The 27,572-nt window shown below is 46.0% G+C and overlaps 1 protein-coding gene across 1 annotated transcript; it reads left to right on the forward strand.

Moving 5' to 3' along the window:
• The first annotated feature begins 296 nt into the window (after positions 1–296).
• Positions 297–26,628, forward strand: LOC110530801 (cullin-3). The gene is made up of 16 exons (XM_036986452.1): positions 297–590; positions 5,053–5,250; positions 6,887–7,000; positions 8,613–8,773; positions 9,331–9,445; positions 13,504–13,732; positions 15,064–15,209; positions 17,278–17,454; positions 19,290–19,460; positions 19,740–19,847; positions 22,091–22,215; positions 22,310–22,406; positions 23,201–23,335; positions 23,520–23,706; positions 24,097–24,242; positions 26,040–26,628. Exons 1-16 carry the CDS (start codon positions 531–533, stop codon positions 26,169–26,171), a joined length of 2,301 nt encoding a protein of 766 aa, XP_036842347.1. The 5' UTR covers positions 297–530; the 3' UTR covers positions 26,172–26,628.
• Positions 26,629–27,572: the final 944 nt, after the last annotated feature.

A 27,572-nucleotide genomic window follows, 5' to 3' on the forward strand; every position in this document is an offset into this window, starting at 1 on the left:
GCATGGGTACTGACTACTCAATAATGTAGCTAGGTAAGTATCTAGTGAGCACAAAGAAAGAATGCTAGATTTTGAACTGTGCACGTTTGTGTAATATTTTTAAAAAATCCATGTCACTTCCAATTTTGGCCACCTGATAAAATGCAATATGATATGAACTGAATAGACTATATACACATACATTGTCCATACTTGATACTGGGTTAAAGTTAATTGGATATATATCCAACTGGTAGAATGAGGATGAACGTGCTATATCTTTTTGCAACGTTATGTTTTCCATGGTTCATCTCGCGTGATTTCGGTTCGCAGTTACCACTGCCCTGTAGAAGCTTGTCCGCCATCACTGCAAGGAGAAGCTAGGCAAAAATTGGGAGAAGAGGAGTGACAACAACAGCGCAGAGAGACGGACCCAAGCCCAAGGGGAAGGTCGAGGGGGATCTTTACCACTTTCCATTTGCAGGCATCCCTGTTGCAGCCTAAAATAGTATTTCATGATAACGTAGAGAAGACGGACGTACTAACTAATCATGTCCAACCTCAAAGGCGGCGTCAAGAAGGACACCAAGATGAGGATAAGAGCCTTTCCTGTAAGTATTGGCCGGGTACGCTGAGACGCGAGCACCGGGGATGTCATTTGCTAAAGACGGGCCTGGCTAGTTAGCTAAACTATATACTTTGAAAATGTCACTGTCAGCTAACAACAACAACTAGCTAGCTAGTTTGCTAGCTAGCTTTGATTCGATAAGTGTCTGTTATTTGTACAGTGCACATTGGAAAATATCCACTAGATAACTGTTCGTTAGCTAACTTGCGGTGTTGCTGACAAACTAGTTTCTAGCTAGGTCGTTGGCTAGCTATATACATTGGCAGCCAGCTAACCTTATTAGCTAGTTAGCAGAAACCTAGCTTGGTAACTAACTACCTACCTGGTTAACTACACGTTTAAGTCAACTATCTGTCGTTAGCTAGTAAGCTACCGGCTAACGTACTAACGTTATCTAGTTCCTTAGCTATGTAGCCAACTGCCCACCCGTAAAAACTGCCTGTAGCGCAGGCCTAATTTACTAACTCAGAAAGGGTATAACCAGAGTTTCTAAACTAATTTGTCAGTGTTTTTTTGTTGTTGTTTTTAAAAAATCGGTGTCATGATTTGTAGATATTTAGCATGGCAATATTTAGCCTGACTATGTTGCAGAACTAGCTAAACATGTATACCGATTGCTGTACGTTAGTTAGTTAACGTTAGTATTTTTATGAGAGCAGCCCTACACTGTTGGATGTCAGACATTGGCTGTATGTGTGAAGGAATGACATTGCAGTCAGGGCCCTGGGCTCAGACAGAAATATACTCTCTCATCCCCTGAATATCTCGCACACACGCACAGTGTTACACTGACTGCTTGAATGGTGCAGGAATAATAGCAGCGGAATGGCCGTGCGAGTGCTTCTGTGACCACGCACTCAGTCTGTGCACCTGGACAGTAGCCAGGGTATGGGATATGCAGTTTTGTTGCCTGCATACCTGCAGCAGCCCCACCTAATAATAACTGAGAAGGGATAAGCTTTTCATTTTACACAACTACTTGCCACCCAGTTTATTTGGCCCATGTTCCAAATTTAGGCCCACCAAAGTGACTTTCAGTGTAGTGTGTGTGTTTAGGGCCTATGTGTTTGCTTGCATCTCTGCATGCTTGGGCAGGCTTTCATTTAGACTGCCATGAATAACTGGATTCTATTTTAGGCAGTTTTCCCCTTTGCACATGTTGGTGCATCCTGTACCCCTCAGTTCAGTTGTTGGCCCTAATATAATAAAACACATTATGTAAATACTTTGTGGAGGGGAGGCACTCGGTGTAGAATAATGACTTGATGGCATGGCCCCCTCTCTCTCTCATTCTAAACTCTTAGGCTGAGTCAATCTCCCTCAATTACTCCTCATGTCAATGTGTGAGTTGAACGTCCATCTTTGGCGGACAAACGGCAATGAAGTCAATCAAAGTTACAGGTTCCAGCCCTCTCCTTGCCTGTCTAATAGGTGTATGCTTGTGGCTGGAGTGTTAATATGCTCTCTGGTCAGGTGACTGGATCCCTGAGGTTTGAATGGCCAAAATAATGGACATCTTGACAGGGTTAGATAGCTAGCTAAGCTGTTGTAATACAAATAAGCTACGGGGCAAAAATACTTGACTCCTCTTGGTGCCTCTGCTGTGCCCACATTAATTTGAATCAGAATCATATCTGTAGTTGATTAAAACAAATGTTATTGTCTGCATATTTTTTCCTCCCTCACCTCATCTTGGAATTTTCCATTCTTCTGCACCTGCCTAGGGAAAGACAAGATACTTTCCCACAACAAATTCTCTCCTTCATTAATGTGTTTATACAGACATTTCTAGACCCTATCTGCATTAATAATGTCAGATTATGATCATATAGGCTAACGCAAGCAAATATATAATTTACTGCTATGTACACCCTACTCGTTCTACTATTGATAATTACCAACACTTCAAATATATCATTTACTGCTATGTACACCCTACTCGTTCTACTATTGATAATTACCAAAACTTCAAATATATCATTTACTGCTATGTACACCCTACTCGTTCTACTATTGATAATTACCAACACTTCAAATATATCATTTACTGCTATGTACACCCTACTCGTTCTACTATTGATAATTACCAAAACTTCAAATATATAATTTACTGCTATGTACACCCTACTCGTTCTACTATTGATAATTACCAAAACTTCAAATATATCATTTACTGCTATGTACACCCTACTCGTTCTACTATTGATAATTACCAACACTTCAAATATATAATTTACTGCTATGTACACCCTACTCGTTCTACTATTGATAATTACCAACACTTCAAATATATCATTTACTGCTATGTACACCCTACTCGTTCTACTATTGATAATTACCAAAACTTCAAATATATCATTTACTGCTATGTACACCCTACTCGTTCTACTATTGATAATTACCAAAACTTCAAATATATCATTTACTGCTATGTACACCCTACTCGTTCTACTATTGATAATTACCAAAACTTCAAATATATCATTTACTGCTATGTACACCCTACTCGTTCTACTATTGATAATTACCAAAACTTCAAATATATCATTTACTGCTATGTACACCCTACTCGTTCTACTATTGATAATTACCAAAACTTCAAATATATCATTTACTGCTATGTACACCCTACTCGTTCTACTATTGATAATTACCAACACTTCAAATATATCATTTACTGCTATGTACACCCTACTCGTTCTACTATTGATAATTACCAAAACTTCAAATATATCATTTACTGCTATGTACACCCTACTCGTTCTACTATTGATAATTACCAAAACTTCAAATATATCATTTACTGCTATGTACACCCTACTCGTTCTACTATTGATAATTACCAAAACTTCAAATATATCATTTACTGCTATGTACACCCTACTCGTTCTACTATTGATAATTACCAACACTTCAAATATATCATTTACTGCTATGTACACCCTACTCGTTCTACTATTGATAATTACCAAAACTTCAAATATATAATTTACTGCTATGTACACCCTACTCGTTCTACTATTGATAATTACCAAAACTTCAAATATATCATTTACTGCTATGTACACCCTACTCGTTCTACTATTGATAATGACCAAAACTTCAAATATATCATTTACTGCTATGTACACCCTACTCGTTCTACTATTGATAATTACCAACACTTCAAATATATCATTTACTGCTATGTACACCCTACTCGTTCTACTATTGATAATTACCAAAACTTCAAATATATAATTTACTGCTATGTACACCCTACTCGTTCTACTATTGATAATTACCAAAACTTCAAATATATCATTTACTGCTATGTACACCCTACTCGTTCTACTATTGATAATTACCAACACTTCAAATATATCATTTACTGCTATGTACACCCTACTCGTTCTACTATTGATAATTACCAAAACTTCAAATATATAATTTACTGCTATGTACACCCTACTCGTTCTACTATTGATAATTACCAAAACTTCAAATATATCATTTACTGCTATGTACACCCTACTCGTTCTACTATTGATAATTACCAAAACTTCAAATATATCATTTACTGCTATGTACACCCTACTCGTTCTACTATTGATAATTACCAAAACTTCAAATATAAAAACACCTAGGCTTAGACCGATGTCATGCTAGTTCTAACCCACCGGAGGTGATGTGACCTGGACACGTCAGCCTCTGTTGATGACCATCGTCCAGCCCAAGAACTACATGTACTTTTGTTTTTAAGCGTCTTTGGGATGACCTGTATAACAAAAATCCCTAACTGGAATAAATATATTATTGTTTTGTATTTGACTTATCGTGTGTCGTACCATCACAACCTACACAATAGTCCTAATACAGATGTTCTGACTACAATAAGCCTAGTCGCTTGATTTCCTTCTCTCTACCAATGAGAAACACGGACATCCCTAATAATAGGCAAATGGCGTTGTCTCTTTGTTTCAAATGTGTCGAGACGAGGTGTGTTTCAACCGCCATGATTGAGTCACTGTGAAGTCATAATTGACTGTTTTGTTTTTCATGTTATTATCACTCAAGTTTTTAGGTCCTAGCTGCACCTGTGGTTTATCGAAGAAAGCCCTTAGAACATGTTTAAGTGAAGGCTTCAAATCCTCACGCAAATCACAAACATGCATACTAGGTGCAGGGCTTGTCGGGGAGTCATAGCCATACCTAAACAACTTTTCAGACTGTATGAAACACTGTAAGATACTTATAAACTTGCATCATTGTTCTAACCCGATTAGCAACCTCTACATGAATTACCAACGTCTGTGCACTGCTGTCGTATATCAATTGACAAAGATGTGTCATCTGTTCAGGTTTGCAGAATGAGGAAACAATCCTTACTAAGAATGAACGGACACAGGGTGAAAAGGCTTGAACAACACTTCCGTTGTCATTGTGTCCGATTTCTCTGTCCCTAGATGACAATGGATGAGAAGTATGTCAACAATATCTGGGACCTTCTGAAGAACGCTATCCAGGAGATCCAGAGGAAGAACAACAGCGGGCTGAGCTTCGAGGAGCTCTACAGGAACGCCTACACAATGGTGCTGCACAAACACGGCGAGAAGCTCTACACGGGCCTGCGCGAGGTTGTCACCGAGCACCTCGTCAACAAAGTAAAGGACTACGCCTCCCACAATGCACCACTGTTTATCTTCTATAAATAATTTCCCATAATACGCTGTGAAGGTGACCATCCCTCACGCCTTGTAGTTTGGTTTTTATCTTCTTCAAGAGCAAAAGCATGTGTATGTATATGAAAATCTTAATAAGAGGCATCTGTTCGAAGTCAATTTAATCCGTAATCACAATGTCATTTTATATATCGTAAATGACCGTACCTTCATGAATTTGAGGATATAATCTTGAATCCCATTCAAAATAGTTTGACTGGCCTCCCGGGTGGCACAGTGGTCTAAGGCTGTGCCACCAGAGACTCTGGGTTCGAGCCCAGGCTCGACCGGGAGGTCCATGGGGCGACTCACAATTGGCCTAGCGTCGTCCGGGTTAGGGAGGGTTTGGCGGTAGGGATGTCCTTGTCTCATCGCGCACCAGTGACTCTTGTGGCGGGCCTGGCGCAGTGCACGCTAACCAGGTACACAGTGTTTACTCCGAGACATTGGTGCGGCTGGCTTCCGGGTTGGATGCGCGCTGTGTTAAGAAGCAGTGCGGCTTGGTTGGGTTGTGTATTGGAGGACGCATGGCTTGTGACCTTCGTCTCTCCCGAGCCCGTACGGGAGTTGTAGCGATGAGACAAGATAGTAACTACTAACAAATTGGATACCACGAAATTGGGGAATTTTTTTTTAATATTTTTTTTTAATCAAATAAAAAAAAATTGTGAATAGGTGTTGACTTACACAGCGAATTAGGCCCAGGAGTTTCTCCTGGTCACGTGACCATGTGGTCAAGAGAAACTCCTGGCCTTCGCTGTAACGTTTACCTTTTGTAACGGACACAATTTGATATGCAAAATCAGCAGAGAACCTGTACACACACAACACAGTGCAATCCACTTTGCAAATTAAGTACGCACGCAATGAAACAATCCCCCGTTCAGCTAAAATATAGATATACGGATGATAGAGCTGATGATAGAGCTATATAGCCTACATGAAAACTCGCCACACTCAAAACAGAACCAGACAGACAGACTTGATTAAACTTTTGTGATTGATGAGTATGGGAGCTGTAGCAGTCTATTCTGTCTGGGGACTAGGCTGATTCATATGAACCACCAGCTGGTCTGCACTGGATTTTAGTATTTGGCATCGCCTTCTCTCATGAATATAACATTTAGCATACAGCAGGCCAGATAGCTGGGGTCATACATAACCTGTATGTCCACATGTTGTCCGTCTCCAGCTGTTCTAACACATAGCCCTGGGTAGACGTTGCCCATAGGTACAGATCTAGGATCAGTTCATTCAATCTCATTCCTAACTTACACCATTAGTTTGGAAACTCCAAAAAAATGGAGACACTGATCTCAAATGTCTTTACCTTGGATCAGTGTCTACAGGCAACTTCAACATAGACAGAAGCTATATCTTTACTAAGACTCTCAGTACTTATCTTATATCTTTACTAAGACTCTCAGTACTTATCTTATATCTTTACTAAGACTCTCAGTACTTATCTTATATCTTTACTAAGACTCTCAGTACTTATCTTATGTCTTTACTAAGACTCTCAGTACTTATCTTATATCTTTACTAAGACTCTCAGTACTTATCTTATGTCTTTCCGCAGGTACGGGAAGATGTCCTAAACTCGTTAAACAATAACTTTCTGCAGACTTTGAATCAAGCGTGGAACGACCACCAGACAGCCATGGTCATGATCAGAGACATCCTGATGTACATGGTAGGTGGACTGCTTTAGGTCTAGTTCACGTGTCAAACTCAATCCACGGCGGGCCGAATGTCTGCAGGTTTTCGCCCCACCCGTGTATTTGATTGATGAATTAAGGTCACTAACTAGTAAAGAACTCCCCTCACCTGGGTCTTAATTGAAATTTTGACACTCCTGTTCTAGTGTGTTCTGTGGTTATTGAGGGAAGAACAACAGTTTTGTTGTTACACTGAATTGGAAGTGTCCAGTTCATGTCGACCATGTCAAGAAGCACAACTACTGTCTGTATACCAGGGATATGCTGGAAAATATGCCGAATTTACATGGATCTGCAGAATTCCCAAACCCCGGTCCTGAAGGATTCTCCAGATGTCTTTTTAACCCCAGACAGGCCTAATCAGTAGTATTGCTTCTCCAGAAAGTTGTGGAGTTTTGTCTCCAGTGGTTTCCCTAAAGTGTAAATAATAGTTTCCTCGTATGAAAGAATGGCCCTGGCAGACTCTCCTCAACAACGTGTCATGGCGGGGGTTGGGCGTGCCAGCCTTCTAGTTGCTGTTTGCCCTGTTTACCCTGGGCAGACTCTCCTCAACGACACGTCATGGTGGGGATTGGGCGGGCCAGCCTTCTAGTTGCTGTTTTTTCTGGGAAGACTCTCCTCAACGACACGTCATGGTGGGGGTTGGGCGTGCCAGCCTTCTAGTTGCTGTTTACCCTGGGCAGACTCTCCTCAACAACGTGTCATGGCGGGTGTTGGGCGGGCCAGCCTTCTAGTTGCTGTTTGCCCTGTTTTCCCTGGGAAGACTCTCCTCAACGACATGTCATGGCGGGTGTTGGGCGGGCCAGCCTTCTAGTTGCTGTTTGCCCTGTTTTCCCTGGGCAGAACAAAGAACTTGTGTTTTATTTCTCCAGTTTTTTTTGGGCAACTAGTGGTAACTCTGCTTGATTTACTGTAACAGTAAGACCAACTGTCTGTGTGCTGTATGAGGTGGGGGACAATCCAGTGACACAGCCGCTATGGAGACTGCAGAATTCTCTCGGGGTTCTTTTGTTTTTCTCTCTCCTTCTCCCCCCCTTCTCAATTTTAAAGGGCTCGATCTCTCTCCTCAATTCAAAGGGCTTTAGTGGCATATGTTAACATTGCCAAAGCAAGTGACAAGGATAATAAACTGAAGTGAAATAAACAATATAAAACGAACAGTAAAGAGCACGCTCACAAAAGGAAGGAAATTTGACCTTTCCCTGCATCCTGGGTCTCCAGTTAGTTGCCTGGCTTGCTCAGTGTTAGGTGCAGAAATGGGAAGATGATGTAGTGTTATTTTGGTATACATCTAATCCCAGAACTGAGATGTCAGACATATTTCTTTTGTGTCTGCCTAGTAGGCTATAGATTAGTATTGGTGAGTGTAACCAAGTACCAAGGACACCAGCCTATCAGGTATCATATAGCTTTTCAGTGCAAAAAATATGACTTTTTGGAGTCCTCCCCCTTACCCGTTTCTGAATTTTTAATTTGAGTAAACTCTTAACTGTGCAAAGAATTTCCTCTTCGGAGGACAAAGTATTGAGATGGGTTTTATTCTAACTTAGCGGCCGCTCTAATGCGCTGTACTCCCCTTGGCTCCAGGACCGGGTGTACGTGCAGCAGAACAACGTGGAGAACGTCTACAACCTGGGCCTGATCATCTTCAGAGACCAGGTGGTGCGCTACGGCTGCATCCGAGACCACCTGCGACAGACCCTGCTGGACATGATCGCACGGGAGAGGAAAGGAGAGGTGGTGGACAGGTAAGGACTGTTCTGGGATCTGTCTAACAAAATAAATACCTGTATCTATTCAGTCACTTGAGTATTAGTGCTGATCTGGGATCAGTTTTGCCTTTCCGATCATGACTGACTGACTTGCTTTGTGTATACAGTCCCTGCTACTGTTGATCAGATAGTGGTTATTTGGTGAGGCTGGTGCATAAGTCATATCCTAGGGGACAATGGCGATCTGTGATGTGAGGCTTAAGCCCCTGAAACCACTCCATCTTTCTCTTTGGCTGTTTTAAAAAAAAGTTTGCCTATGATAAGGGCACATCCTATTCACAGAGAACTGACCTTTCAACTTGGGAGATTAACTACTACATTAATACCCAACTCATTACCACTCTGGCAAATAGGTTTTACTCAATGTTACTTCTTTAAAAAAAAAATGTTTGTTTTAAGGAGTCATAAAACTATAAATCCTATCATATGGTTGTTATCTCTTCAAAGAGCGAAATCCCCTCCCAAAAATCTAGATCATATGTTTATTCCGTGTGTGTGTGTGTGTGTGTGTGTGTGTGCGCGTGCGTGCACAGGGGAGCGATCAGGAACGCCTGTCAGATGCTGATGATTCTGGGTCTGGAGGGTAGGTCTGTGTACGAGGAAGACTTTGAGTCCCCCTTCTTAGAAATGTCTGCAGAATTCTTCCAGGTGGGTTGGGCAACATTTTACACGCTCTTTTGTTTTTTTGTCCAGTCATTGTGACTGCTGAGATTTGTTTTATAATGTTGGCATGTATGCTAAAACCACAAAAATACCTAACCAAGCTATTACAAAACGTTAAGCTACATTTAGTCAGTGGAGCTTCTCTCTATCCTTATCTAACCCCATATAGCAACATTCCAACATAGGTGACCTCTTGGTTTGTGGTCATCCAAATCCTGTTCATGAGTCGATGCCCATCAGTTCGCCATTTTGTGCTCCTCAACAATTGTCCACACTAATAAAATGCTTTTTATTTTTCAGTTTTACATACATTTGTATTGCCCTATAAACCTCTTCCAACTTCCACTTTGTTCTGTATCTGAAATACCTCTATCTCACATCAATCCGTACCCTGTTCTACCCCCTCCTCCTCAAACCGTACCCTGTCCTACCCCCCTCCTCCTCAATCCGTACCCTGTCCTACCCCCCTCCTCCTCAAACCGTACCCTGTTCTACATCCTCCTCCTCAATCCGTACCCTGTCCTACCCACCTCCTCCTCAATCCGTACCCTGTCCTACCCCCCTCCTCCTCAAACCGTACCCTGTCCTACCCCCCTCCTCCTCAAACCGTACCCTGTCCTACCCCCCTCCTCCTCAATCCGTACCCTGTCCTACCCACCTCCTCCTCAAACCGTACCCTGTTCTACCTCCTCCTCCTCAATCCGTACCCTGTCCTACCCACCTCCTCCTCAATCCGTACCCTGTCCTACCCACCTCCTCCTCAATCCGTACCCTGTTCTACCTCCTCCTCCTCAATCCGTACCCTGTCCTACCCACCTCCTCCTCAATCCGTACCCTGTTCTACCTCCTCCTCCTCAATCCGTACCCTGTTCTACCCCCTCCTCCTCAATCCGTACCCTGTTCTACCCCCCTCCTCCTCAATCCGTACCCTGTTCTACCCCCCTCCTCCTCAATCCGTACCCTGTTCTACCCCCCTCCTCCTCAATCCGTACCCTGTTCTACCCCCCTCCTCCTCAATCCGTACCCTGTTCTACCCCCCTCCTCCTCAATCCGTACCCTGTCCTACCCCCCTCCTCCTCAAACCGTACCCTGTTCTACCCCCTCCTCCTCAATCCGTACCCTGTCCTACCCCCCTCCTCCTCAAACCGTACCCTGTTCTACCCCCCTCCTCCTCAAACCGTACCCTGTCCTACCCCCTCCTCCTCAAACCGTACCCTGTCCTACCCCCCTCCTCCTCAATCCGTACCCTGTTCTACCCCCTCCTCCTCAATCCGTACCCTGTTCTACCCCCCTCCTCCTCAATCCGTACCCTGTTCTACCCCCTCCTCCTCAATCCGTACCCTGTTCTACCCCCTCCTCCTCAATCCGTACCCTGTTCTACCCCCTCCTCCTCAATCCGTACCCTGTTCTACCCCCCCTCCTCAAACCGTACCATGTCCTATCCCCCTCCTCAAACCGTACCCTGTCCTACCCCCCCTCCTCAAACCGTACCCTGTCCTACCTCCCTCCTCCTCAAACCGTACCCTGTCCTACCTCCCTCCTCCTCAAACGTACCCTGTCCTACCCCCCTCCTCCTCAAACCGTACCCTGTCCTACCCCCCTCCTCCTCAAACCCTACCCTGTCCTACCCCCTCCTCCTCAAACCGTACCCTGTCCTACCCCCTCCTCCTCAAACCGTACCCTGTCCTACCCCCCTCCTCCTCAAACCGTACCCTGTCCTACCCCCCTCCTCCTCAAACCGTACCCTGTCCTACCCCCCTCCTCCTCAAACCGTACCCTGTCCTACCCCCTCCTCCTCAAACCGTACCCTGTCCTACCCCCTCCTCCTCAAACCGTACCCTGTCCTACCCCCCTCCTCCTCAAACCGTACCCTGTCCTACCCCCCTCCTCCTCAAACCGTACCCTGTCCTACCCCCCTCCTCCTCAAACCGTACCCTGTCCTACCCCCCTCCTCCTCAAACCGTACCCTGTCCTACCCCCTCTTCCTCAAACCGTACCCTGTCCTACCCCCCTCCTCCTCACACCGTACCCTGTCCTACCTCCCTCCTCCTCAAACCGTACCCTGTCCTACCCCCCTCCTCCTCAAACCGTACCCTGTTCTACCCCCCTCTTCCTCAAACCGTACCCTGTCCTACCCGCCTCCTCCTCAAACCGTACCCTGTCCTACCTCCCTCCTCCTCAAACTGTACCCTGTCCTACCCCCTCCTCCTCAAACCGTACCCTGTCCTACCCCCTCCTCCTCAAACGTACCCTGTCCTACCCCCCTCCTCCTCAAACCGTACCCTGTCCTACCCCCCTCCTCCTCAAACCGTACCCTGTCCTACCCCCCTCCTCCTCAAACCGCACCCTGTCCTACCCCCCTCCTCCTCAAACCGTACCCTGTCCTACCCCCCTCCTCCTCAAACCGTACCCTGTCCTACCCCCCTCCTCCTCAAACCGCACCCTGTCCTACCCCCCTCCTCCTCAAACCGTACCCTGTCCTACCCCCCTCCTCCTCAAACCGTACCCTGTCCTACCCCCCTCCTCCTCAAACCGTACCCTGTCCTACCCCCCTCCTCCTCAAACCGTACCCTGTCCTACCCCCCTCCTCCTCAAACCGTACCCTGTCCTACCCCCCTCCTCCTCAAACCGTACCCTGTCCTACCCCCCTCCTCAAACCGTACCCTGTCCTACCCCCTCCTCCTCAAACCGTACCCTGTCCTACCCCCTCTTCCTCAAACCGTACCCTGTCCTACCCCCCTCTTCCTCAAACCGTACCCTGTCCTACCCGCCTCCTCCTCAAACCGTACCCTGTCCTACCTCCCTCCTCCTCAAACCGTACCCTGTCCTACCCCCTCCTCCTCAAACCGTACCCTGTCCTACCCCCTCCTCCTCAAACCGTACCCTGTCCTACCCCCCTCCTCCTCAAACCGTACCCTGTCCTACCCCCCTCCTCAAACCGTACCCTGTCCTACCCCCCTCCTCCTCAAACCGCACCCTGTCCTACCCCCCTCCTCCTCAAACCGTACCCTGTCCTACCCACCTCTTCCTCAAACCGTACCCTGTCCTACCCCCCTCCTCAAACCGTACCCTGTCCTACCCCCCTCCTCCTCAAACCGCACCCTGTCCTACCCCCCTCCTCCTCAAACCGTACCCTGTCCTACCCACCTCCTCCTCAAACCGTACCCTGTCCTACCCCCCTCCTCCTCAAACCGTACCCTGTCCTACCCCCCTCCTCCTCAAACCGTACCCTGTCCTTCCCCCTCTCCTCCTCAAACCGTACCCTGTCCTACCCCCCTCCTCCTCAAACCGTACCCTGTCCTACCCCCCTCCTCCTCAAACCGTACCCTGTCCTACCCCCCTCCTCCTCAAACCGTACCCTGTCCTACCCACCTCCTCCTCAAACCGTACCCTGTCCTACCCGCCTCCTCCTCAAACCGTACCCTGTCCTACCCACCTCCTCCTCAAACCGTACCCTGTCCTACCCACCTCCTCCTCAAACCGTACCCTGTCCTACCCCCCTCCTCCTCAAACCGTACCCTGTCCTACCCCCCTCCTCCTCAAACCGTACCCTGTCCTACCCCCCTCCTCCTCAAACCGTACCCTGTCCTACCCACCTCCTCCTCAAACCGTACCCTGTCCTACCCCCTCCTCCTCAAACCGTACCCTGTCCTACCCCCCTCCTCCTCAAACCGTACCCTGTCCTACCCCCCTCCTCCTCAAACCGTACCCTGTCCTACCCCCCTCCTCCTCAAACCGTACCCTGTCCTACCCCCCTACTCCTCAAACCGTACCCTGTCCTACCCACCTCCTCCTCAAACCGTACCCTGTCCTACCCACCTCCTCCTCAAACCGTACCCTGTCCTACCCACCTCCTCCTCAAACCGTACCCTGTCCTAACCCCCTCCTCCTCAAACCGCACCCTGTCCTACCCCCCTCCTCAAACCGTACCCTGTCCTACCCACCTCCTCCTCAAACCGTACCCTGTCCTACCTCCCTCCTCCTCAAACCGTACCCTGTCCTACCCCCCTCCTCCTCAAACCGCACCCTGTCCTACCCCTCAGATGGAGAGCCAGAAGTTCCTAGCGGAGAACAGTGCCAGTGTGTACATCAAGAAGGTGGAGGCCAGGATCAACGAGGAGATAGAGCGGGTGCTGCACTGCCTGGACAAGTCCACAGAGGAGCCCATCGTCAAGGTGGTGGAACGGGAGCTCATCTCCAAACACATGAAGACCATCGTGGAGATGGAGAATTCCGGCCTGGTTCACATGCTCAAGAACGGCAAGACAGAAGGTGAACGTGGAAAACCGGCTTGTTTTACAGGCAACGGATTAAGACTGAATTGAGTTATAATCAAGACTAATGAGAACTTGTGTGTTTAATTATGTCTGGAGACCTGGGCTCTTTTTTCTCTTTTTCTCTCTCTCTCAAAAAGCATCCGAGTATGAGTGCTGAACACATCATCCTGTCCATAGAATCTTTTTCACTGTGGTCTAAAAGAGGAAAACGTAATCCTAGATCAGCGTTCCCGTTCTTGCCCGGACATAGGCATGTTATCCAGGGTTAATCAATGATTCTCCAGACCTAGCGATTGTCTTCTATCCAGTCTTATTTTTTTGACTGTCCACACTCATATCAGATTTGCACATTCCCACTGATGTAGCCTCTGAAGTAGCACACAGATGTAACGCTCATTTCCTGTCACTGTTACATAACATTTTCGGGGTGGTTGATAACGGCAAGTCATGTGCACACAAACAAAAATAACTTTTAGATCATACAAATGAGGCCACATATTGAAGCATCAGAATTGCGTTAGGATTGAGGTCCACACGTATGGACATGGTATGAATCTTCAGGCAAAAGATCATATTCAATATATGACTTGTTGTTGCTGTTCATACATTAGGAAAAATATCAGATTGGGATCTGAATGGGTTGCCTATGTAACCGTAGCCAATTAGGCACAACCTACCGGACACCCAAAGCTGATTAGTGAAGCTACTGGAGACAAAAGTGCAACGGGGAGAAATAAATTCTCTGCACACTTCCAGTCAGATCCACATTTATTTTAATTATAGCTGAGCTTTTGGTCAGTCGACCAATCAGAGCACATCTCCACAAACAATAGTGGGGTAGAAGGCCACACTGAGAGCCAGAGATAATTAAACACTTGTTAGTCTGAAGTACCCAAAAGGGCCACTAGATGTCATACTATCAGACAGGGATACAAATACTAGATAGTACAAGACCTATTATAGATGAGTTGACTGAATCAAACCCTCGTGTTGATGATTTTCAAATCGGAGAGACAAATAAGTTAACTGTCACTCATGTATTTACTGGTTCACGTCAGTTCTCTTTCTTTTACCGGAATTTGCTTCAAGCGCATTTCCTGAGCTCTGCATTTACCTCACAGATTAACTCTGAAACCAGACACGCAGAAATACTGACAAGACAGAGCCAGTGAATCTTTGACATCTAAACCAATGTCAAGTTCTGACTGTAGATCTGTGTATTGGTTTGAACTTCCTTCATAAACTTATCTATTCTCCATTTTCCTCTCCCCCCCTCTTCCTCTCCCCCATCTCTTCCTCTCCTTCTCTCTTTCTCTTGCGCTCCAGACCTGGGCTGTATGTACAAGCTGTTCAGCCGTGTGCCTAACGGCCTGAAGACCATGTGTGAGTGTATGAGCTCCTACCTGAGGGAGCAGGGCAAGGCTCTGGTGTCAGAGGAGGGAGAGGGCAAGAACCCTGTCGACTACATCCAGGTATGCTGGGCCTAACCTCAAATCAAAGAATGTCTGGCATTTTAATTCTCAGAACATGTCCATAACAATCAGGGCACATACTATTTCCTGACCAGAAAGAACTCAAATCTGAAGCGTGTTTAAAATAGTAACATTGGTAACTACCCCAATAAGCATTGAAGCTAAGGTGGCCCACTCTTTTTAGGGAGTATCTTTTGGTTATCACTACGGCAACAGCTTCCAGGAACGACACAATATGTACAACTTACAGTTATTCAGAAAATAAGCAAAAGGAATAAAAAACTATGTACATAACTGCCAAGTGCTACAGTATTTAGAATTTCAGTACAGAAGAAAAATAATTGTTGACCACAATACCAATTATCTTTTTAGGGCATCACCAAGAGTTACAGTGGGGCAAAAAAGTATTTAGTCAGTCACCAATTGTGCAAGTTCTCCCACTTAAAAAGATGAGAGGCCTGTCATTTTCATCATTGGTACACTTCAACTATGACAGACAAAATGATTTTAAAAAATCCAGGGAATTACATTGTAGGATATTTTATGAATTTATTTGCAAATTATGGTGGAAAATAAGTATTTGGTCACCTACAAACAAGCAAGATTTCTGGCTCTCAAAGACCTGTAACTTCTTCTTTAAGAGGCTACTCTGTCCTCCACTCGTTACCTGTATTAATGGCACCTGTTTGAACTTTTTATCAGTATAAAAGACACCTGTCCACAACCTCAAACAGCCACACTCCAAACTCCACTGTGGCCAAGACCAAAGAGCTGTCAAAGGACACCAGAAACAAAATTGTAGACCTGCACCAGGCTGGGAAGACTGAATCTGCAATAGGTAAGCAGCTTGGTTTGAAGAAATCAACTGTGGGAGCAATTATTAGGAAATGGAAGACATACAAGACCACTGATAATCTCCCTCGATCTGGGGCTCCACGCAAACTCACCCCGTGGGGTCAAAATGATCACAAGAACGGTGAGCAAAAATCCCAGAACCACACGGGGGGACCTAGTGAATGACCTGCAGAGAGCTGGGACCAAAGTAACAAAGCCTACCATCAGTAACACACTACGCCGCCAGGGACTCAAATCCTGCAGTGCCAGACGTGTCCCCCTGCTTAAGCCAGTACATGTCCAGGCCCGTCTGAAGTTTGCTAGAGAGCATTTGGATGATCCAGAAGAAGATTGGGAGAATGTCAGATGAAACCAAAATATAACTTTTTGGTAAAAACTCAACTCGTCGTGTTTGGAGGACAAAGAATGCTGAGTTGCATCCAAAGAACACCATACCTACTGTGAAGCATGGGGGTGGAAACATCATGCTTTGGAGCTGTTTTTCGGCAAAGGGACCAGGACGACTGATCCGTGTAAAGAAAGAATGAATGGGGCAATGTATCGTGAGATTTTGAGTGAAAACCTCCTTCCGTCAGTAAGGGCATTGAAGATGAAACGTGGCTGGGTCTTTCAGCATGACAATGATCCCAAACACACCGCCCAGGCAACGAAGGAGTGGCTTCGTAAGAAGCATTTCAAGGTCCTGAAGTGGCCTAGCCAGTCTCCAGATCTCAACCACATAGAAAATCTTTGGAGGGAGTTGAAAGTACGTGTTGCCCAGCAACAGCTCCAAAACATGACTGCTCTAGAGGAGATCTGCATGGAGGAATGGGCCAAAATACCAGCAACAGTGTGTGAACCTTGTGAAGACTTACAGAAAAATAGAGTATTATTATTAAATTAAAGTATTGAGAATCTTTTGTTATTGACCAAATACTTATTTTCCACCATAATTTGCAAATAAATTCATAAAAAAATCCTACAATGTGATTTTCTGGATTTTCTCTCATTTTGTCTGTCATAGTTGAAGTGTACCAATGATGAACATTACAGGCCTCATCTTTTTAAGTGGGAGAACTTGCACAATTGGTGGCTGACTAAATACTTTTTTGCCCCACTAACACGTAAACCTCTTGCAATCTCTATAGTGTTTGTGTGTTATTACATATTGTAAAGTGTGCTGTGATTTTAAATTCCCTTTAAATAAAGTTGGATTTGATTCTCTGTCCTATAGGGCCTGTTGGACCTGAAGACGCGGTTTGACCGTTTCCTCCTGGAGTCGTTCAACAACGACCGGCTCTTCAAGCAGACCATCGCCGGAGACTTTGAGTACTTCCTCAACCTCAACTCCCGCTCCCCAGAGTACCTCTCCCTCTTCATCGACGACAAGCTCAAGAAGGGAGTCAAAGGGGTATGTCAGTGTTCAACCTGCTAAATGTTACACTCAATGGACTAATCTCATGTTGTACCCTACCTACTCTACCTTCCCCACCTTCCATACCTACTCTACCTTCCCTACCTTCTATTCCTACCCTACCTTCCATACCTACTCTACCTTCCATACCTACTCTACCTTCCCTACCTTCTATTCCTACCCTACCTTCCCTACCTTCTATTCCTACCCTACCTTCCATACCTTCCATACCTACTCTACCTTCCATACCTACTCTACCTTCCCTACCTTCTATTCCTACCCTACCTACCCTACCTTCCATACCTTCTATACCTACTCTACCTTCCATACCTACTCTACCTTCCCTACCTTCTATTCCTACCCTACCTTCCATACCTACCCTACCTTCCATACCTTCTATACCTTCCCTACCTTCTATACCTACCCTACCTTCCATACCTTCTATACCTACTCTACCTTCCATACCTACTCTACCTTCCCTACCTTCTATTCCTACCCTACCTTCCCTACCTTCCATACCTACCCTACCTACTCTACCTTCCATACCTACTCTACCTTCCATACCTACTCTACCTTCCCTACCTTCTATTCCTACCCTACCTTCCATACCTTCCCTACCTTCCATACCTTCTATACCTTCCCTACCTTCCATACCTAACCTACCTTCCATACCTTCTATACCTACTCTACCTTCCATACCTACTCTACCTTCCCTACCTCCTATTCCTACCCTACCTTCCATACCTTCTATACCTACTCTACCTTCCATACCTACTCTACCTTCCCTACCTTCTATTCCTACCCTACCTTCCATACCTACCCTACCTTCCCTACCTTCCATACTTACCCTACCTACCCTACCTTCCATACCTACCCTACCTTCCACACCTTCCATACCTTCCATACCTACCCTACCTTCCATACCTACCCTACCTTCTATACCTTCCATAAATACCCTACCTTCCATAACTACCCTACCTTCCATAACTACCCTACCTTCCATAACTACCCTACCTTCCATACCTACCCTACCTTCCATACCTACCCTACCTTCCACACCTTCCCTACCTTCCATACCTACCCTACTTACCCTACCTTCCACACCTTCCATACCTTCCCTACCTACCCTACCTTCCCTACCTTCCATAACTACCCTACCTTCCATACCTACCCTACCTTCCCTACCTTCCATACCTACCCTACCTTCCATACCTACCCTACCTTCCATACCTACCCTACCTTCCACACCTTCCATACCTTCCCTACCTTCCATAACTACCCTACCTTCCATAACTACCCTACCTTCCATAACTACCCTACCTTCCATATCTTCCATACCTACCCTACCTTCCATAACTACCCTACCTTCCTTCCATACCTACCCTACCTTCCATAACTACCCTTCCTTCCATACCTTCCCTACCTTCCATAACTACCCTGCCTTCCATACCTTCCCTACCTTCCATACCTTCCCTACCTTCCATAACTACCCTACCTTCCATAACTACCCTACCTTCCATACCATATCTTCCATACCTTCCCTACCTTCCATACCCTCCCTACCTTCCATAACTACCCTACCTTCCATACCATATCTTCCATACCTTCCCTTCCTTCCATACCTACCCTACCTTCCATACCATACCTTCCCTACCTTCCATACCTACCCTACCTTCCTTCCATACCTACCCTACCTTCCTTCCATACCTACCCTACCTTCCATACCTTCCATAGTGCACTAGTTCTGGACAGGACCACAACATAAAAATATGCTTTTATTAAAGGAAAACTATTCAAACCAATATCCTAACTCTGTCTGTTTGGGTCTCCAGCTGACAGAACAGGAGGTGGAGTCCATCCTGGACAAGGCCATGGTTCTTTTCCGGTTCATGCAGGAGAAGGATGTGTTTGAGAGGTACTACAAACAGCACTTGGCCCGGAGGCTGCTCACCAACAAGAGTGTCTCTGACGACTCTGAAAAGAACATGATCTCTAAGCTAAAGGTGAGGAGATGAACGAGTCTGCTGTCAATTACACATTGACATTTCATACCCAATATATTACTAATTCATTTGATTTTAATTAGATTATTACTTTATTATCATTAATAATCAGGAATTCAGGATGTTCTTGACTATCTTACATCTCTAAGCATTAGAATGGACTGGTAGTTGTTTGACCTGGTTTTCCATATTGTGCTGGTCTCAACCCTGAACATGTGACTCGCTGTGCTGTGTGACTCGATGTGCTGTGTGAATCGCTGTGTTGTCTTCTCTGTGTAGACTGAGTGTGGCTGTCAGTTCACCTCTAAACTGGAAGGGATGTTCAGAGACATGAGCATCTCCAACACCACCATGGACGAGTTCAGACAACACCTACAGTCCACGGGGGTAAGACTGTTATACCTCCACACACACACACACCCCTAACAGTCCACATTGTCTCCACACACACACACTCCTAACAGTCCACGTTGTCTTCACACACACACACCTAACAGTCCACATTGTCAACACACGCACCCTAACAGTCCACACACACCTAACAGTCCACATTTTCAACACACACACACACCCCTAACAATCCACATTGTCAACACACACACCCCTAACAATCCACATTGTCAACACACACACCCCTAACAGTCCACATTGTCAACACACACACCCCTAACAGTCCACATTGTCAACACACACACCCCTAACAGTCCACATTGTCAGCACACACACCCCTAACAGTCCACATTGTCAACACACACACCCCTAACAGTCCACATTGTCAACACACACACCCCTAACAGTCCACATTGTCAACACACACACCCCTAACAGTCCACATTGTCAACACACACACCCCTAACAGTCCACATTGTCAACACACACACCCCTAACAGTCCACATTGTCAACACACACACCCCTAACAGTCCACCCTGCCAGCAGCATACCACCCTGCATACCACTGCTGGCTTGCTTCTGAAGCTAAGCAGGGTTGATCCTGGTTGGTCCCTGGATGGGAGACCAGATGCTGCTGGAAGTGGTGTTGGATGGTCAGTAGGAGGCACTCTTTCCTCTGGTCTAAAAAAAAAATCCCAATGCCCCAGGGCTGCCCTGTGTAGGGTGCCGTCTTTCGGATGGGACATTAAACGGGTGTCCTGACTCTCTGAGGTCATTTAAAGCTCCCATGGCACTTATCGTAAGAGATGGGGTGTTAACCCCAGTGTCCTGGCTAAATTCCCAATCTGGCCCTCAAACCATCATGGCCACCTAATAATCCCCAGTTTACAATGGGCTCATTCATCCCCCTCCTCTCCCCTGTAACTATTCCCCCCAGGTCGTTGCTGTAAATGAAAATGTGTTCTCAGTCAACTTACCTGGTAAAATAACAGATCAATAAAAATAAACAAACACACCCCCTTAACAGTCCACATTGTCACCCCCCCCCCCCCCTTAACAGTCCACATTGTCACCCCCCCTACAGTCCACATTGTCACCCCCCCCCCCCCCCTACAGCCCACATTGTCACAGTCCACATTGTCACCCCCCCTTAACAGTCCACAAATGTCACCCCCCCCTTAACAGTCCACATTGTCACCCCCCCCCCCCCTACAGTCCACATTGTCACCCCCCCCCCCCCCCCCCCCCCCCTACAGTCCACATTGTCCCCCCCCCCCCTTAACAGTCCACATTGTCACCCCCCCACAGTCCACAAATGTCACCCCCCCTTAACAGTCCACATTGTCACCCCCCCTTAACAGTCCACATTGTCACCCCCCTTAACAGTCCACATTGTCACCCCCCCTTAACAGTCCACATTGTCACCCCCCCCCCCCCACAGTCCACAAATGTCAACCCCCCACATTCCACAAATGTCACCCCCCCTTAACAGTCCACATTGTCACCCCCCCTTAACAGTCCACATTGTCACCCCCCTTAACAGTCCACATTGTCACCCCCCCTTAACAGTCCACATTGTCACCCCCCCTTAACAGTCCACATTGTCACCCCCCCTTAACAGTCCACATTGTCACCCCCCCCTTAACAGTCCACATTGTCACCCCCCCCTTAACAGTCCACATTGTCACCCCCCCCTTAACAGTCCACATTGTCACCCCCCCCTTAACAGTCCACATTGTCACCCCCCCCTTAACAGTCCACATTGTCACCCCCCCTCCTAACAGTCCACATTACACACACACACACCCTCCTAACAGTCCACATTACACACACACACACCCTCCTAACAGTCCACATTACACACACACACACCCTCCTAACAGTCCACATTACACACACACACACCCTACTAACAGTCCACATTACACACACACACACACCCTTAACAGTCCACATTGTCAACACACACACACACACACACACACACACACACACACACACCCCTAACAGTCCACATTGTCAACACACACATATCTAACAGTCCACATTGTCAACACACACACACACACCTCTAACAGTCCACATTGTCACCACCCCCCCCTAACAGTCCACATTGTCACCACCTATTTCCATCAAATGAAAAACTGGCATTGCCCTAACATGTCTTGTTTCTGTGTTCTAAACCCTGGACTCCTGTGTGTCTTGGTTCTCCTTTTCATGTGACTGCCGTTTCTCCCAGCTGTCTCTAGGGGGCGTCGACCTCACAGTAAGAGTACTCACCACTGGCTATTGGCCCACACAGTCGGCCACGCCCAAATGCACCATCCCCCCCTCCCCAAGACACGCCTTCGAGGTCTTCAGAAGGTACCAGCCATCCTCTGAGCCTCATCGATGGATCTGTTATCTATTACATGTGTCTTCCACAGTGCAGTCAATTTAATATATATTCCTCTGTTAGGTTCTACTTGGCCAAACACAGTGGCAGACAGTTGACCCTCCAGCACCACATGGGCTCAGCCGACCTCAACGCTACCTTCCACGGCCCCATCAAGAAGGTAAAGGTTTCCTGTCGACAATAAGGCATGGGGGGGGGGGGGGGGTCTACTCAGAATGACGTGAACTGTAGCTTTCCTGTTGTAATGTTAATGTCAATACTGTTTTACATTTCTCTCTCCCTTCTCTTAACCCTTCTCCATCTCTTTCTACCTGTACCTCTGGTCACTCTGTCTCAATTCAAGGGGCTTCATTGGCATGGGAAACATATGTTAACATTGCCAAATTAAGTGAAATAGATCATTAACAAAAGTGAAAAACTAAAATGACCAGTAAACATTACACTCACAGAAGTTCCAAAAGAATAAAGACATTTCAAATGTCACATTATGTATATATACAGTGTTGTAATGATGTGCAAATAGTTATAGTACCAAAGGGAAAATAAATCAACAATAATACAGGTTGTATTTACAATGGGGTTTGTTCTTCACTTCTTTTCTTGTGGCAACAGGTCACAAATCTTGCTGCTGTGATGGCACACTGTGGTATTTCACCCAGTAGATATGGGAGTTTATCAAAATTGTTTTTTTATTTTTTATTCTTTGTGGATCTGTGTAATCTGAGGGAAATATGTGTCTAATATGGTCATACATTGGGCAGGAGGTTAGGAAGTGCAGCTCAGTTTCCATTTCCATCATTTTGTGGGCAGTGAGCACATAGCCTGTCTTCTCTTGAGAGCCAAGTCTGCCTTCGGCGGCCTTTCTCAATAGCAAGGCTATGCTCACTGAGTCTGTACATAGTCAAAGCTTTCCTTAAAGTTTGGGTCAGTCACAGTCTCTCTCCGTCTCTCCAGGAGGATGGTTCGGAGGTGGGAGTGGGAGGAGCCCAGGTGACGGGCTCTAACACCAGGAAGCACATACTGCAGGTCTCCACCTTCCAGATGACCATCCTCATACTCTTCAACAACAGAGAAAAGTCCACGTTTGAGGTAAGAGCCAGACACAGGTCAGTCTCCATCACATCAAAGTGTTAGAATTCACAGATAAAGATGGCAAGCTGAAAAGAAAAAAAAAAAAATCTTCTTTCCTCCTCCTCCCATTTTCTGCTCCCCTTCCTCCTCCACTCCCTCTGCTCCTCCTTTACGCTCTCTTCCACTCCCGTCCCCACTGTAGGAGATTCAGCAGGAGACGGATATACCGGAGAGGGAGCTGGTGCGAGCGCTGCAGTCGCTGGCCTGCGGGAAGCCCACCCAGCGCGTCCTCACCAAGGAGCCCAAGTCCAAGGAGATCGAGAACGGCCACGTGTTTACAGTCAACGATCAGTTTACCTCCAAGCTGCACAGAGTCAAAATACAGACGGGTGAGTGTGTCTGTCTGTTATTCTAAATGATAAAAGGACCCATATCACAGTGGTCTTCTGGTCTGGGGAGCTACAGGCTTAGGGGGTCATCTTCCAACTATTGCTCATTTAACATCTGGGCATGTTGACCTTTGACTTTGCCCTGATGACCTGAGATGTGTTCAGCAGGACGCGCAGATAGAGATATGCTATTTAGAACAAACATGCTTCTCTGACATGTCGTGTTTTGCAAAATAATTGGCTCTATTTGTGGTATTTCTATCTGCAACGTTCGGCTACTGAACGTGGCCTTGTGCTGAGGTTGCGGCCCCCCCCAGCCCCCTCCGCCGAGGTTGCCAGCCCTCCCTCCGCCGTGCTAAGGTTGCTGTCTCTCTCTCTCCCTCCCTCCAGTCGCTGCTAAGCAGGGCGAGTCGGACCCAGAGAGGAAGGAGACGCGGCAGAAGGTGGATGACGACAGGAAGCATGAGATCGAGGCGGCCATCGTCCGCATCATGAAGTCCAGAAAGAGGATGCAGCACAACGTCCTGGTAGCAGAGGTGGGTGCGGCCTTAACGTCCTGGTAGAGGAGGCCTTAACGTCCTGGTAGGGGAGGCCTCGACGTCCTGGTAGGGGAGGCCTCGACGTCCTGGTAGGGGAGGCCTCGACGTCCTGGTAGGGGAGGCCTCGACGTCCTGGTAGGGGAGGCCTCGACGTCCTGGTAGGGGAGGCCTCGACGTCCTGGTAGGGGAGGCCTCGACGTCCTGGTAGGGGAGGCCTCGACGTCCTGGTAGGGGAGGCCTCGACGTCCTGGTAGGGGAGGCCTCGACGTCCCGGTGGGTAGAGGAGGCGTTGTTTCCTGGACACAGAGTAAGCTTAGGCCCATATGGCATCCATAGAGATTCTAACGGTAAGTGGTAGTGTTACCATGGAGATGGCCTTTCAGCAGTTGAGCAAATCAAATGGAGACTTCCTCTCCCCTCCTTTTGAAGATGTTCTAAGGTAATTGAGGAGAGGGGGGAAAGTAGAGAAAAAAGCGCTTTTATGAAATGAGAAGCTCCTTCTCTCGTGCGTCATCAGTTAAATGACGTTTACAGGGGTGGATTCCAAAAATACATCTGTGAAGTGACAAAAACAAGTTGGTTGTGCAAGACGTTTTCTAGGTAAAACCTTGAGGCATATTGTTTTAACAGGTCTGTGTGCTTTTCTCCTTCAGACAAAACAAACACTGATTCAAAGATTTCAAACCTCTTCCAATAAAGACTCGTATTATTCACGTGACTCTTCTCGATGAAAGGTGGCTGTAGAGGAGGGGAGGAGCCTCTTCCTTTCTCCTACTAACCAATTGACATTCATCTACTAGACCACTTATCAGTTTCTGGGGTTACTGTGGACAGAGGAGAAAGGGTGGAGGACGGACCTTTGCCCTAGACTAAAGAATAACTAGCTCAATGGGAGAATTTCCATTGAATCTGTTTGGGGTCTGGAGAGAACTCTCTGCCTTGATCTCCACTAGCTGTACTGCCCTGGACTTGGTTTATTTCACAGGGACAACACACTTTGTTCAATATTTCAGACTAAAAGGAGCTGTGTGGCCAATCTGTTGTCTGCATTGGCCGTGCAGCAGTAAGGGTGATCGGGCCACTGCAGAAGTCAGGGCATTCCTACTTCTCAAAGCAGTGCAGAGCTGTTGTCAAGGAAGTGAGTTTGTGTTTATACAGGACCGCCCTCACCTTCCATCAACCAATCATGTCAATGCGTAGTTTTACGGAGCACTCTGCGTTGTTACGAAATGTGCAAGGTGCACGGCGATGCGGTATGGAGCTCAATTTGGCCTCTGCATGCTTCCGGAGGCTCCGCAACGTGGAGTATGGAAACACCGACCACATTTTCGGATCAAAAGCATAAATTGTCTCTGAGCAAAGCTGGTAGATTTCCATCTGTTGTCCATTCAGTCCCTCGTCACAGCATGTGTAGGGTTGGTGTGCAGCCAGGTTTGGAAGGGAGTTTTTATTATTATAATCTGCATCCCTAGATCATTTCTGAGTCAATTTGGTTGAATATAAGATTTTGTTTTCAACTTTTACATGGAAATGTTTATCCCTACAGTATTTCAGTGAGTGCTTTGAGGTAAATTTTGCAACATGAGTACCGGCAATCATCTCAGTGCTATTCTTTCACCTATCATGTTATGGTTTTTAATGAAAATACACTTCCTCAGAACTTGGATATTTCGGGACATAACATTTCAGTACAGGACATTAACACATGATATTTCAAGGACATTTTCAGCACAGTCTCTTGAACCAGAGAAACGATAGTGTCTAATAGTGTTATTGTATTGCCTTTCTCCCCAGGTCACCCAGCAGCTGAGGGCCCGGTTCCTCCCCAGCCCCGTGGTCATTAAGAAACGCATTGAAGGACTCATAGAGAGAGAATATTTGGCACGGACGCCTGAGGACCGCAAAGTCTACACCTACGTTGCATAAGAGGAGAGGAGAGGAGAGGAGCATTGTGGGAGAGGAGAAATGGATTGAGGGGAGGCTTTTTTGGAGGGGGAGTGTTGTGCGCATGGACTGGGAAGTTCCTTTTTAAAAGATAAATGCTGGGAAGCTGACTCCTCCCTTTACAAAAATGACAAAAACCAGAAGTAAATGGCAAAAAAATTATACAAAAAAAAAAAATCCATGAAGTGTTGTAGATTTTTTTTTATCAGGCCAACTACTATTACTCTTGCTCCCTGTGAGAATTTCAACATGGATGGATTCCAGCTTTTCACCGTTTTACCCTTGTAGAGATCGACCTTAAAAGAATCCCTTGGGAAAGATGTGAATGCACCACTTTTTTGTTTTGGTTTTCAATACTGTATAAAAATGAGAATGAATTATTAAAAACAAAACAGCAAATGTGGATTGCTAACAAAAATAAATAAAAAAATATTGAATATTGAGGTTTTATTTCTTAACCAACAATTATTTAATGCTGATCCTTCAGGCTAACACTAGCTGCAAAATCGTTGAATTCAAGTGTGTGTGTGTGTGTGTCATGAGTTTCAGACAGGGATATACTCGATCTGTGTTTAAGGCCAAGTTCTTTATTACCAATGAAAGACAATGAGGGCTGGTTAGAGATACTTAAAGCTTAGTTGCTATATCTATTTTTTTTTCACTTATTTTTACCCATTCAATCTTAAAGAACAAGTTTCAAATTCCTCATGAGCTCAGTTCAGCTGTTGTGTCCCGTTTTGTAAACAAAAACATGGTTAAAAATGTTGCTATCCTGGATGGTCAGTCCTTGCATCCATGAGCTCTGTCTGAATGAGTGGCTACATTTTTTTTCAGGCCCGTCCCTCAGCTGGGATTCTAGTTTAAGAGACAAATGAGCGACCATGACTGTGTCAGGATGAGCTATCTACCACCTCATGGCTGTTGGTCACATACTGAAGCTTTGCATTTCCTTAACACAGTGAAAAGTACAAAGGGGAGAATTCCATGTTCATCAATGACTGAAGTGAACATTTAACTTTAGTGGAATATGGGATTCTACACTGAACAAAAATGCAAACGCAACATGTGAAGTGTTGGTTTCATGAGCTGAAATAAAAGATTCCAGAAATGTTTCATATGCACGAAAAGCTTATTTCTCTGAAATTGTGAACAAATGTTCACATGCCTGTTAGTGAGCATTTTTCCTTTGCCAAGATAATCCATCTACGTGTGGCATATCAAGAAGCTGATTAAACAGCATGATCGTTACATAGGTGCACCTTGTGCTGGGGACAAAATCCCACTCTAAAATGTGCAGTTTTATCACAACACAATGCTACAGATGTTTTGAGGGAGCATACCATTTTCATACTGACTGCAGGGATGTCAACCAGCGAATGTTTC

Source organism: Oncorhynchus mykiss, chromosome 8, assembly GCF_013265735.2.
Source record: "Oncorhynchus mykiss isolate Arlee chromosome 8, USDA_OmykA_1.1, whole genome shotgun sequence".
Taxonomy (NCBI): domain Eukaryota; kingdom Metazoa; phylum Chordata; class Actinopteri; order Salmoniformes; family Salmonidae; genus Oncorhynchus; species Oncorhynchus mykiss.